At 35.9% G+C, this 14928-nt stretch overlaps 3 protein-coding genes across 7 annotated transcripts in view; 2 read left to right on the plus strand and 1 right to left on the minus strand.

Moving 5' to 3' along the window:
* LOC113521896 (ionotropic receptor 75a) lies at nt 1–9517 on the plus strand. Of its 2 annotated transcripts, XM_052899730.1 has the most exons (7): nt 1–105; nt 1702–2338; nt 2947–3114; nt 3394–3617; nt 4100–4317; nt 4944–5215; nt 8059–9517. In XM_052899730.1, the coding sequence occupies exons 2-7, from the start codon at nt 1965–1967 to the stop codon at nt 8288–8290; spliced, it is 1488 nt and encodes a 495-aa protein (XP_052755690.1). In that variant the 5' UTR covers nt 1–105; nt 1702–1964; the 3' UTR covers nt 8291–9517. The 2 variants fall into 2 exon arrangements, with proteins under 2 accessions (XP_052755690.1, XP_031765873.2); XM_031910013.2 differs by lacking the exon at nt 1–105 and having other exon boundaries at nt 1639–2338.
* Nucleotides 100–1509, plus strand: LOC113521897 (lanC-like protein 3). Its single transcript, XM_026907556.3, has one exon. It carries the CDS (start codon nt 122–124, stop codon nt 1427–1429), a length of 1308 nt encoding a protein of 435 aa, XP_026763357.2. The 5' UTR covers nt 100–121; the 3' UTR covers nt 1430–1509.
* The window catches only part of LOC113521894 (FAS-associated factor 1), a 19589-nt gene continuing 14177 nt past the window's right edge, over nt 9517–14928 (minus strand). For all 4 annotated transcript variants that reach the window (XM_026907552.3, XM_031910012.2, XM_026907553.3 and 1 more), the window contains exons 15-16: nt 13642–13719; nt 9517–13483 (exon numbers count right to left, since the gene is read on the minus strand). In XM_026907552.3, the coding sequence (XP_026763353.2) occupies nt 13403–13483; nt 13642–13719 (159 nt within the window). In that variant the 3' untranslated portion in view covers nt 9517–13402. The remainder of the gene's footprint in view (nt 13484–13641; nt 13720–14928) is intronic.

Below are 14928 nucleotides of genomic sequence, written 5' to 3' on the forward strand. Positions count from 1 at the left end.
AAAAACAAAATAACATCACTGAACGAAAACAATTTGCAAAATTAATATAATATATAGAATATAAAAAATCTCAAGTATATTTTTCCGTTTGACTTTCTGAAATAGGTATATCTTAGAATTTATGTACAAAAGCTTGTGTAAAGTTTTTTCATTGCAAACGTTAGGAAGATTTCTGTCTTATACTAGTAACGCTAGTTCTGTAGGCTTTAAAATGGTTCGATACTTTCCCAATCCATACGAAGATTACAAGACGGGTGTTGATTTAAATATCAATAAAGAGGAGATAATAAACCAGATTAATGAATATGTAAATAATATTAGCAAGCGTCTTCAACCCACACGTAAGAATGTCGATGGCGGACTCTATGTCGGTGTTACCGGCGTATCCTTTATGTTTTATTACTTATCTAAAAATTCTCTTTTGTCGGAGCATAAACGTAATTATTTGGATAAAGGACTAGAATATATAAAGCCTGCTTTAGAGATATCAGCTGGTGACAAAACTTCTTTTCTACTAGGCGATGCTGGCACATATGCTCTAGCTGCCATTCTGTATAAAGAGTTGGGAAATGAACATTATACTGGGATGATTGGAGCGTTTAGATCACTTTATAGCCTGTATTTGAATCCCAAATTTTTAAAATGTGGCAGGGATGAGTTCTTTGTTGGTCGAGCTGGTTTTCTAGCTGGGGCACTGTGGATTAGTCGTGAACTACAAAGTCAAGTCTTCACAAATGAAGAGCTATACAAAATTTGTGATATCATGGTGGCATCTGGTAGAGATTACTCAAATAAACACAAGAGTCCTTGTCCACTTATGTATCATTACTATAATACGGAATATCTTGGTGCAGCTCACGGTATTAGTTTTATCTTACAGATACTTTTGACCATACCAGGATACTTGGAGTATAATAAGGTAGCTGCTAAAGATATTAAAGCTACTGTGGATTTTATAGCTTCATTGCAGACTGAAGAAGGCAATTGGCCATGTTGTATGGAAGAGATAGGCTTGAGTGATCATAAACTGGTTCATTGGTGTCACGGTGCTCCTGGTACTGTGTATTTGATGGCAAAGGCTTACCTTGTTTTCAAAGATGATAGATTTTATCATGCTTGTCTCAGAGCTGGTGAGGTAGTGTGGCGAAAAGGTTTACTGCGCAAAGGACCTGGTATTTGCCATGGAGTGGCAGGCAATGGATATGTATTTCTGTTATTATACAGAATAACAGGAGATAAGAAGTACCTCCATAGAGCTAAACTTTTTGCTGATTTCATGAACACAGATGAGTTTTTGAGAGATGCACGATTACCTGATAATCCAGAGAGCTTGTATGAAGGCACAGCTGGTACTGTATGTTACTTGGCAGATCTCTTGGTTCCAGAAAAAGCTGAATTTCCATTTCAAGATGTCTTCTCGATTTATTAAATTGTCTTCACATTTTGTCTATGTTTGTAGTGTAGTTATTTATTAAACTACTTTGTCTAAAATAGATTTAATTCTAAGAATCGCTGTAATTTTATTGTCAACGATTATCCTCATTTTTTATTCCAATATGCTGTTGACAGTAATGAACCCTATCATTTATTTGCCTTGATGCATGTAGGCACTAGTGTAACTTTAGTTTGTTTATATAAACATGCATTATGGTTACCTTCTGTTGCATTTTTTGTCTATTGCAAACAAAAGTTTTATTACAGATTTTTTACTATATAAACATTTAAATAATGCAGTAATTTTTCATTGTAATAAACCAAAGGATATAATTTTTATTCAAAAATTATTTCATAAAAATGATATTCAAGTGTTAACTTTAGAAGTGGAAAATCATAAATCATATCAAATTAGTAATTACAAGTCTAAAGTTGGGGTAATAGTGGATGCATCATGTGACAGTTGGCCACTAATTTTCAATGAGTTTAGTACTGAAAAACTATTTAAAAGTTCTTTCATTTGGGCTGTAATGACAGAAGATTTGTCCTCAACCACTCATGTATTATACCAGCAACCAATAGATATTGATTCGGATGTGGTCATTGCTTATAGAAATGGTAAAATATACGATCTTTATGAAGTATACAATACAGGATATTATTCCAATGGTATCTATAAATTAAGGAAAGTAGGTCACTGGAACGACACACTTCATTTATGGAAATCGCCTAGATATGATATGAGTGGGGTGATTTTGAAATGTCCACTGGTCATAACGGAGAAGGTGGTAAATGAAACCTACGAAGATTATTTGATTAGACCGAAAAAATCGCATATTGATAGTTTGCATAAATTGAAATTTTTTACTGTGCTAATGTATTTGCAGGAAATGTTTAATTACAGGTAAAATTGATTAAATTCTGTCAACGTTGTGTGTGGCCTGTCGTGTGCGATGCCACACTTGTAGGTACTTCCTATCGCCACTGATATCCCTTATATTATCGCCAGGGAGTTTTTTTTTAATGAGCGAGAATGGAATGGTAACTCGTCCTGCACTATCAGTATACGTGACGGGGTACCAGTGAAAGATGATAGCTGAGGATGAAGCAGTTCAATTAGCCTATCGTGACAAATTCCATAAGAATTAACCACGATGGCTTTCAAGGGGAACTGCGTGGAATTTGACCTGATAGGCTATATTGCTAGCAATGGAGCTGTTAGACCCTATTACTAACAATTCCTTTCTCCCTATCGGCAGGGTTTGTCGCGCATATTGGCGGATTTAAGGAAGGGGTGGGAGGAATGTTTGGTGCCCACCCCAAAATCTGAGCGGGGCTTTTAACTATACGCAAAGATATGTAGCTGAGAATACATATGAGCCTTTTTTTTAAGGGAAAGCCTACCCTGTAAAATGATCTTAAATATGCCAATGACCACACATGATGTTGATGGGCAATTTAAATTCATGAAAATGAATGCATATGTTTCTTATTACAGTTATTTATTTTTAGTTATGAACTCAGGCGGGTTCTCTCTTGGGGCTACAACCGTAATGGTAGTTTTGACGGCATTGTTGGAGCACTGCAGCGACAGGAAGCAGATTTGAGCGGAAGTAGCTTATTCTTCAGGTCGGATAGAGCTACATTAATCGACTATATTGTTGAGACGTGGCCGTCAAGGTATCTTGTTTATTACATATTCGTTTTGGGTGTTAAAGAGTTAGTTGGCATACCTACTAGCCTGATTTATAAAGCTCAGAAGTCGTGAATTCGATTTGAGCGGTACCAAAACATTGTTCCAATTAAAAGTTACGTCTAACTCTACGATGAAAAAATAAAAACATCGTTAACAAAGTAAATTAATCCGAGAGACAGATCCATCCTTTCCACTTAAGTTCGCCTATTGTTTTTAGACACAATACAATTGTGTTTGCATTTAGCACAACATTATTTCTTCAGGCAATGTTTCATATTTCGTCATCCAAAACACCCAGGAGCCTTTTATACTGTCTTCACCAGACCCCTGACTACTGAAGTATGGTATTGTATAATATGCATGCTCGTTATTTCGGCCACCATTTTGGGGATAATGTTTAAGTTGAAGACACAAAGAGTAAATGACGATGCAGAATCCTCATTTAGTTTGGCTTTCTTATTTTCGTGGAGTGCTATATGTCAGCAAGGTAAATACCTACATGTTTTTACTGATTACTTATTATTTCTTATCTTACTTCAAAAAAGAGGACGAGCAGACGGTATTTTCTTTATTTCGAATTTAATGTTCTTTTTTTAATGTCTGACTGAAACATAAATGGTATTTATTAGTTTATAGTTAATAGCTCCTGAGTTAATGAATCGATTTTAGTTTTTTTGTTTGATATGTGATTCCATCGAGTATTTTTCACTATGATCCAAGAAAATCTGCTTAAGCATTTAAAAATCTTTAGCCCCTTTACATTTCTTTATGATGCTCCTAAATTAGGTATGTCAAAATTAAAATTAAAGAAATAAAAATTTTATTAATAGCTGTTTCATTGAAATCCGTTCAGCCGTTTGAAATACATGATGAGTAGCAAACATACAAACATCTAAATATTTTTACAAACTTATATTTGTACAATTAATAGGATAATTATTGAATATGTTGAATAAACTACTTTGGCAGGAATGGGCATACAAAGCCGTACTATGAAGGCGTCGATGAAGATAGCTGTATTGGTTATATTTGTGTATGCATTAACGCTTTACCAATATTACAATGCAATAGTTGTCTCAACGTTGCTACATGAATCTCCCAAGAATATCAGAACTTTAGAGGACCTTTTGAAGAGCAATATCAAGGCAGGCGCTGAAGATGTTTTGTACACCAAGGATTATTTTATGGTTTCTGAAAAACATTTTATAGCGTAATTAATAACTATTATAAAATAACTTAATTGTCGGAAGATGGGCAGTAGCGTCCATCCTAAAACATCACTAAAAGTCTAATTACGGTTGGTTCAAACCCGCCTGCAAAGCGTGGCATCTATTAGTAAAACCCCCTTTATAGGAAAAGCCATTTTCAGCAGTGGACAGTTAATGGCTGCTATGATGATGATGATGATGAAATGACTATAATAATAAATAGAATTTCGCTTTTAAGCATTATGACTGTATACTGAAAGAGACTATATAGTGACTAACATTTGGGATATGCTCACGAGCAGACATCGTAATATTTCGACATTATATTTTTTATTTTGGTACCTTTATAGAAAAATCTTAAAGGGTAATTAAGGGTAATGTAGTAAATAATTAAATTATGCGACGCTTTAAGTTATTTCGAAACTTTCTTTTGAAGTTATTTCGGAAAATGAATGCAATATATGAATAGAGCCATAACTCATTTCATGATTCTTTAGTCGGGCTCAAAATGTTATATTGCTGTGACATATCAGAAAGTATCCGTAGTTGTGATTAGTGCAGACAATAATATTGAAGATAAATCTAGATATTTTAATTATTTACAGCGTACAACCGATCCAATAGCACTTGAAATTTATAATAAAAAAATCGCTACTAGTAATCATTACAACTTTTTCTCGCCATCGTACGGGATGGCGCGCGTCAAACAGGGAGGATTCGCTTTGCATGTAGACAGCGTTGTGGCTTATAGAATAATGAGGGGAACATTCACTGAGAGAGAGAACTGCGAGGTTCAGGAGATAGAGATGTATCCACCACAAAAAATGGGCGTGGCCGTTAAGAAGTTGTCTCCGTATAAAGAACATATTACTTATGGGTAAGTTGCACCTATATATGTAAATATCTATTTATAACTTATGTAGGTGATAAGTACATAAATCATAAAAAAAAAAACTAAAAAGTTTAATCATCATATCAGCCGTTAATCGTCCACTGCTGAACATAGGCCTCCGCCTGGGGGGGGGGGGGGGGGGTTGCCAGTAGACACGTTTGGCAACGGCAGTGTGATGTTGTTACTGATTAAATTAGTCTCCTCTTACGATACTTACGGAAAAGGAAGGTGTGGATCATTCTGTGCCAGGACCACACGGTTAGAATAATTACTAGGATAAGGAAATGTACTGGTTAGGTACCTATCATGAATTTCGATATATCTACAATCACAGAAGCAAGAGTGTTCGAGCGGCTCTCTACTAATAGTTTGTCATACAGTAAGGCATGGGTAATATGGATAGCGATTCAATATCTATCTGTATAATGGATTCCTCGGGACATTAATAGCGGAGAAAAGATTATCACTTATTTCGATGTAGCCCATATCCGTCGGATATTGATTTTTTTTTTTTTTTTTTTGTGGCGTCGCGAGATCCTAACATCAGTGCCCTTAAAAAGAAGTATAACTTTGCCTCTAGGTCCTTCAAAAGAGTTTTGGCCACAGCGAATTCAGAGCATATTGGTAGAATTGGCAAGAGATTGGCCAGTTTACCTTCGGGATCTCGAGCTTTCTGGTCTCTTGCCAAAGCTGCACAAGGGAATTTCTGTCAGTCATCTTTTCCACCATTGCGCAGGGAGGATAACTCGTTGGCTCTGAACGCCAAAGAGAAGGCCGATCTCCTTGGATCTCTCTTTGCATCAAACTCGACGTTGGATGACGGAGAGAAACTACCGCCGACCATTCCGCGTTGTAAGAGCTCTATGCCGAATGTTAAATTCACGCAAAGATCAGTGCGTAGAGCACTTCTCTCCCTTGAAATCCATAAGTCGAGTGGGCCCGATGGCATTCCTCCAATTGTGCTTAGGACGTGCGCACCAGAGTTGGCTCCGGTTCTTACGCGTCTTTTTCGGCTCTGTTACTCATCAGGTATAGTCCCAAAGTTTTGGAAGACTGCTTTGGTGCATCCGATCCCTAAAAAGGGAGACCGCTCAGATCCAGCTAACTATAGGCCCATAGCTATTACTTCCTTATTCTCGAAAGTCATGGAATCAGTTATTAACGATCAACTGCTCCGGTACCTAGAGGATCGCCAGCTGATCTCAGACCGCCAGTACGGCTTTCGACGAGGACGCTCGGCTGGTGATCTTTTAATTTATTTAACACACCGATGGGCGGTGGCAATCGAGAATAAGGGAGAGGCCTTAGCTGTTAGTCTGGATATTGCGAAAGCCTTTGATCGGGTGTGGCATAGGGCACTAATCTCGAAACTACCTTCGTTTGGGTTGCCCGCGAGATTGTGCAGTTGGGTCGCCAGCTTTCTTAAGGAACGTAGCATTAAGGTCGTAGTCGACGGAGCATGCTCTGACTTAAAACCTGTGAATGCTGGTGTCCCGCAAGGCTGTGTACTATCTCCGACACTGTTTCTTCTGCATATCAATGATATGTTACAGATCAGTGATATTCATTGTTATGCGGACGACAGTACAGGAGATGCATTATACACTGGTCATGCAAAGATCTCGCGGGCACATACCGATGAGCTCCGGAACAGACTTGTGTCTGAAATCGAAACTTCACTCGATAAAGTTTCGATCTGGGGTGAACGCAATCTTGTTCACTTTAACCCTAAGAAGACACAAGTCTGCGCGTTCACCGCAAAAAAGACACCGTTTGTCGTATCTCCTCACTTTCAGGGCACTTCCCTTGATAATAAGTCGAGTCTGGGGATTCTTGGCGTCGATATATCTAGCGACGTCCAGTTTTGCGGTCATCTGGAGGAAAAAGCTAAGATAGCTTCCAAAAAGTTGGGGGTGCTCAATAGGGTGAGACGGTATTTCACGCCAGAAAACCGCCTGAAACTGTATAAAGCTCAAGTGAGGCCACACATGGAATACTGTTCTCACCTGTGGGCAGGAGCGCCACAGTACCAACTCCTTCCATTAGACCGCATTCAAAGTCGGGCAGCTCGAATTGTTGACGATCGGCGTCTTACTGTCCGGCTCGACCCACTGAAACTGCGTAGAGATGTTGCATCTCTGTGCATCTTCTACCGAATTTATCATGGGGAGTGCTCTGAAGAATTGTTCGGATTGATACCTGCTGCTGATTTTCACCATCGTACAACCCGCCATAAACTAAAATTTCATCCCAACCATCTGGACGAGTGGCGGTCCTCCACCGTGCGTTTTTCAAGGCACTTTCTCCCACGCACAACCACTCTTTGGAATCAACTTCCAGCAGCAGTATTTCCGAACCGATACGACAACATAACCTTCAAGAAAAGAGCATATTCCTTTTTAAAAGGCCGGCAGCACACCTGCAATGCCGTAGGTGTTGTGGGTGATTATGGGCGGCGGTAGTCACTTACCATCAGGTGAGCCGCATGCTCGTTTGCCCCCTGTGTTGTAAAAAAAAAAAAAAAAAAATATTGATTTCCGAACTGTTATCCAATTTTATTTTTTGGATAACAACTTTTAACATATTCGTTATTGTACCAGTATATAGGTAGATATTGTAACTAAAATATATAGATATTATTACATATTACCCACCCCTAGTATACAGTGGCTTAGGTACATGATACAAATACAAAACAAACTTTGGCTACTAGCCGTGCTCAATTTTAGCGCGGATATTTTATGCGTGTAGCTAGAAGTGTAGTTACTTATTGTACATAAGTTCTAAATAATGAAGCATTATCTCCTATAATTTTTATTATTACGCAGTATTCGCAAGATGTATGAGTCCGGTATCTTCTGGCGACTCAAGTCAGTGTGGGACGAGCCTAAGCCGCCGTGTGTGAGCACCCCGGACAGCAGCGCGTTCTCGGTTTCCCTGCGCGAAGTCGCCATAGCTTTTATTTGTCTCATCGTTGGAGCCGTTCTATCTGCCGCAGTACTTACCTGCGAAATACTAATATACAGAGTGAAGGGTAGGCGCGTGGAATTCAGACATTAAAGTATAATTATATTTTTCTTTGGTTCCATGGTTAGGGGGCATTCATGTATTATGTGACGAAATTTTTGAGCCCCCCCCCCCCCTCCTCCATGTAATGGGCTGTAATATTTTTTCTGTACATCTTCTCTAAATGTTATGTAACACCCAAGTGACTTTTTTTGTACCTAAGTCAACACTAATGAATACTAACAACGGAAACAAAAACTTACGTTCCCAAAAAAATGAAAAGGGTTGCCAACTTGGAAGATTTTAATTCCTTACTTTTTATTCGAATAAGAACAATGTTATAGCAAGCGTTGTTCGAACCCCTTCTCCCGCCTCTGTAACGCATCATAACGTTTTACAAGACTACATCCCCCAAATTGCGTTACGTAATACTTGAACGTCGCCTTGAATTGACGCAAAATTTTCTTTTGCTTTATATTTGCATAATTCGTGTGTATTTGTAAGCAATTTTAGGTTTTATTATAACTGAAACAACATTTACTCGTCGCTTCTCGGACTTAAAAACCTGGACAATATAAAGGGAAATTGGATTCACACGAAGTCGTCTGAGCGGGCTATTACACACATTTTAAAATGAAGTCCTAACGAGAGTTAATTTCCTTTTTTTTTTAATAATGTAATATAATATTTATTAGTGTCAACCTTATTTCCGTCTATGAAATAGCAACGATGCGACTTCGTCGTAATTGATGTTTCTATAATTGACTTATTGTAGTGAATACGCAACTTTATGTGTAATCACATGTACTTAAAAGTAGTTTTTTGCTTGTTACTTTATACACGTGGATTTCAGAGATAGCAACACCAGTAAAATAGACAACTTCTAGATATCGTATCAATATACAACATACATAGATTTTATTAGATCTCCTAGGTATACAACTGTGAAACCGGTGAAACTACATCCAATTTGGTACAGTTCTTTTGGCGTAATGTGGTAATAAATATACAAAGCTAAATAAGATCTAAATATTGTTTTGGCTATATTTATATATTGTTTTTTTAAGAATCCTCATATATTTTTTTAAATAATATATATTAAATATATATACAGGCGTCGTCTAGTTAAAATTGTATGATATTAGTAAGATAAAAGTAATAAAAACCAGCACTATATTTAAGATTGGATCATTGCTTTTCGTATTCGTAAGGGTACCATAAATATTATAACAAATTGTTTTAAATATGATGTTAGTATATAAATAAAAAATATACACAAACCATCTCTCGGTTCATTTATTTGGATACATATTTTTGTCGCAATACACTGTTACAATCTCACATTAATCTGTTTTGTGAAAAATTACAGAGATCAAAAATCTGATCCGTTAGATTTTGACATATTTAAATAATATTTAGGATGCAGTTATATTCGAAAATTAACAAAGTTTGGACCGTCACAAATTGGTTACAAGTTGTCGCAGTAAAAGATGGTAATTAACAACTAGGCAGTGAAAAAGAAAAAAATTCTAAAGAGATATATTACGGTCTTCTTATCATATTTCATAATATACAAATGCTCAACAATACTGTTGGCAAATCAACAGCGTTGCTTGTCGCAAGGCATAGCAGTTTATATTATTAGTGACAGTGCAACACTGTCTGATGTTTCTGTACATAAACCATAACATGCCAGTATGACCTACAACTGGCAACACTTAGAAAGTTACAGTAACAAAAAAAAATACTTTTTACAACACAAACTGGCATAAAATAAACATAACTATGGAAATTCTCTCAGTCAATATTCACGAAATTTACATATTAAGCTATATAATCATTCTATACAGTGTTAGTCGAAAAGGTATACCAATCTGAAATTTAAAACACAGGAAGTATTCATAACATCAAATTGTCCATAAGGAATACTTTTACCCATCTAAGAGAAAGCAGCGACTGTCATCTAGGATGCCGCTTGTACGCGTTAGAACGAGACAGCAACGTCCGGCGTTCTGTCCCCGTACATATGCTAAGAAAAACATATCAACAGATGCAATAATTTGCCACTTGTCTAGGCATGCTCCATTATGAATATAGTCGAAAAATGAAAAATATTTAGCTTTTTAAAAATATTTAAAATTAATTTCACATTTCGATCAACATTCTGTTGAAATTTTCGTTTTCATAATACTACATTTCAAGATTGTATTACCTTTTCTGACTGTTAAATATAAATGAAGGGATAAACAATTTACCGCTGCTGTCATTGGGCGACACAACACATCTCTCAGCTGAGACGAGATGAAGCGACTACTAGTCCGTAGTACTTCTATATTTATAATGCAGCTTCTGGAATATTCTGTCCGGTGCTGCAGCGCACCAAACGAACTTCTTACATCTAAAATCTTTATCAAGTTGTAACGAAACAATTTTCAAATTAACATATTATAACGTATGAAATACGTAGTTAAAATCGTATTTTTATTGCAATAGACTAATAACTAGATAAGCGCAAAATAATATTTTTATGAAATTTTGTTACTTTATTTTGATAATAATGCAATTAAAATCACATTGAAAATGTTGGTAAGCTAATTGAGCATTCTCTAGAGTTACCGATACAAATGTTAGAATTATTACACAGTTTAAAGATATTTAGACCACTATTTTACACATAGTTCAGGCAGAGAATGAGTTGTACTTTTTTTAATTCACTGTTTTACTTTTTTGGACACTTCAATTTTCTAAAGCTAGTAACTGACTTACAATGTTGTTGTAAAAGGTGGTTTTTAGACAAAAGAACAAAGAAAGAGTAAATAATACAATATAAAAATGCTCTGTGTATTTATGATTTGTGGAAGTTCCCACTTATATAAATATGCCGGAGGATGACGTTTTGAAATTGATCCCATATATAAATATTTAATAAAAATATTTTTATATTTATACAGTGGAACGAACATAGATTAAAGATAGTATCCCTGGAATAAAGTATAAGTAGCTATTTTGAATAATGTCATTTTATCGATAAACAATAAAATATTCATTAAATAAGTAGAACAACCACAAACAAATTTTAAATGACGTTTTTAAAATACTCTACTCGTTATCTTTGAACACATTTACTCAAAACCAAATTTTAATCTAGAGAAAACGAAAAAAAAATATAACTTGGTCTAAATCCACCTAGCTCTCTAATCAAAGATTAAACGAATTTATTGGTACGCTTTCGCTATAGCCTGCGTAAGATAGAATAAGAAAGCAATATCTTGTATCTTGTTCTTTCTCATGTCTGGAGTAATAACGTTTCTACCAATAGATTACTTCACCACTTGACTAGTAAAGACTTCATATTAGTAACAGACGCATATGTTAGAGCGTCGTCTTATACATTTGTCTCTCTCTATTATATGAATGTTTACATTGTTGATACACGTCAGTCGTCAGTTCAAGATATCACGAACTGTATGTACATTAAAAATATTATGCAAGCGTGATAATATGATAACATAAGTGTCAATAAACCCGTTAATAAAATTAGGAAACAAATTGTACATAAAAAAGCGCCTTTTGAATTTTGTAATATTTAGAAGTTCTTTATTGAAGGATCACTGACGCAAACAAAAAAGTTAGTTAAACTAACTTGATCCACAGTTCGTATTTACTTCTTGTTGCCAATAAATGTTAAAGTGTTGGTCTCATAGATGCATTATTAAACTTTATACATAACAAAATATGGATCAATTTGTAATACGCGTAAGTTTGTATCTACAATATGAACACTGAAGGTTTATATAGCATTAGGATTACAAGAAATGAGATTATGGCTTCATAGACATATAAGAAAATAGATGTCACAAGCATTCGTTTTCTATGAAAACAAAACATGCCATATTATTGTCGACTACCTGGTCGGATCAGTTAGTAATTGTTTATTGTGAAAAAAAAAAATAGTATAGTTTTTTTATATGCACTTTTTGGTAAAAAAAGCGGCATTAGCGATCAAGTGACTGCAAAGGTCGCACTAACGTTCGCTCGATTTTTATAATAATTGCTTTTATAAAATACAAAATATGTTAAATGTTAAGATTAACAAGAAATTTCAAACTGTTTGCAAGATATTTAACTAGAGGCGGAACATTCCGATGCGGAAGAGTATCCTTTTGAAAATACCGCGTGTAATGCGACATCTACTTAACTCTATGACTGTGATTGGGTCACTGTTTGTAAATTTGAATATTGAACGTTAAGTATAAATATTCATGGTAAACTTTTGTTTGGAAAACAAAGTTGCGTTAGTGTTGTCGAATTGTAAATAACATGTTGCAGACATGATGGCAACGTGTTGCCAAGTTCATGGCTAATAAATATTAACAATTATTAGTAATATTTTTTTCAGTTTATCAAGAAATAATAAAATAATGCAGTTAAGTCAAATTTGCTCAAGTAATATTTTGCAACAGATAGACATTTAACACATTCACGATCACAATAGAAACTTAATTATTTACAGACTCTATTGTACAAAAGGGATATTGAAATGCAGTTATAGTTTAGGAGTACATAGGCGGACATATTCTATAGAGGAATTTCTTCCACTTAGCAATTGTTATTAGGTTATTATAGTTGTAACAGTATCTCTGTGAACATATTCAAGATTGTTTCCAGCAACCTTCATGAATGTTAACAATGAAATCGATTCTGGCACTCCACTCTCTAAAATTATTTCTAATAGTTTAAATTTTAAATCAATAGTTTAGCGAACATTCTATAAATAGTTACGTTTAATGTATTTCTGGTCCAAATCTATAGTAAATTTGGTTTATAACGACTTCTCTGTAATATAAAACTTCAGTTTTAGTCTTAACTAGTATTACAACATAATTTTTTTCAATACATTCACAAGTACATTGTTATGCATACATTTGTTGCATTAAACTAACACTTTTTTGCTTTTTTAATTTAAAGATTCTTCATGTAATATAATATAACTAATTATATTAATTAAAAAAATTAGAGATCAGAGTTCCAGAGACGATCTTAAAATTTATCATGTGTTGCTAATTAAAAGTTTACCATGGATAAGTATCTTTATGGCTAAGGACATAGGGCTCGGTGTCGCGTGACGGGAGCGAGGCGGCAGCGGGCGGACGACGGCGACGCTTTTCACCGCTCCTCGAGCATCACTGTCTCTTGCGGGTATAATTTGAGAGCTTTCAGTGTACTGCTGTGAGATTCTGTTGTTAACTGCAAGAAACGGTATTTAAGTTAAGCAACTTTTAAAATAAGCATGAGCTTTGTATGTATGTAAGGGATCATAAATAAATAGTTAACTGTCTAATCATAAATAAATGTATATAATTTATTATTGTTTACAGTAAGCAGCTGTATAGCTCAGTACTTACGTCTCTTCTAGGCCAGCTAGATATAACTTTATAATTTTCTTGTGGGTATCCTTTAGAAGCGAGGAAGTCTAACAGTGCCTGAAAATAAACATATGAAATTGAGTGACATAATATTTACTGTTGTTTATTACATCTTTAGAGTTGTGTGGGCTTGGCATACAATGGGCCACTCTTTGCTTTTTCCCTGTCTTAAGAGGCAATTAAGGGAATTCAATGGTGGAGGGATTGGGAGCAGTGTTTCTCTTAAAACATCATTAAAGCCTAATTGCGGTTGCCAACCCGCCTGACAAGAGTGGCAACAAATGACAAAATTTTATGGGGGAGGCTTATATTCAGCAGCCAACAGAGGGAGACTTTGTACAAAAGTCGATTGCTTGGTTACCTCTGTCCCATTCGTGTTTCTACCGTGAAACAGTTGTGTTTACATAGCTGTGTATATGGCGTGAATTTACAGGGTACAGAGGAATAACACCTGAGTCCTCAGGAATGGCAACGCACGGGGATACCCTCCATGGGCGAAACAGTATACTCTGTTATGTCCATGGTACTGCTCATGTCTATAGGCGACGGTTTCCACTTTCCATCAGGTGGGCTGTCAGCTTGTTTGCCATTCTAAGTCGTATAAAAAAATATTTATTTATAGTTCTGATAACATCATTAGATCTTTGTTTAACTTACTTAATTATGTAGGTTGCTTCATAACAGAAACAGTAAAATATCCCATTATTACTGGGAAGCAACAGATGAGTGGATGAGTTTTGGTGGTTGATATAAATCAATAATTAAATTATAGGATAAGGATGAATGACACTTACGGTGCATCATCAAAAACAAATGAGATTAACATAAGAAGATAATGTCGCTACAGCTCGAGCTGGCGACAGTAGGCTGTACTGTTTTGTTACTGTTAATGGAATGGTAACCGCGACTGCGCTAATGGTATAATACGCTGGCGGGGCAGTGACAGATGATAGGTGAGATAATAGAGCAAGACAGTCCATTGTGATGAATACACCAGGAATTTAGCACGATGGTTTCCAGGTGGGACTACGTGGAGGTGGACCTGAGACTACGTGGAGGTGGACCTGACAGGGTATATTGCTAGCAATAGGACTAGTAGTCTGCATTTTTTTTAATGGATAATAATGGAATGGTGGTTGGTACTAATCAGAGATGATAGGTGAGGATTAAAAGGCAGGTCAGTTGGCCCGTCGTGACGTATCAACGATAAATTAGTCGCGATAGTTTCCAGGGGTCCGCGTGGAGGTCGACCTGATAGAATATATT

The sequence above is a fragment of the Galleria mellonella genome, unplaced genomic scaffold (assembly GCF_026898425.1).
Source record: "Galleria mellonella isolate WM207_F2 unplaced genomic scaffold, CSIRO_AGI_GalMel_v1 utg63, whole genome shotgun sequence".
In the NCBI taxonomy this organism is placed as follows: domain Eukaryota; kingdom Metazoa; phylum Arthropoda; class Insecta; order Lepidoptera; family Pyralidae; genus Galleria; species Galleria mellonella.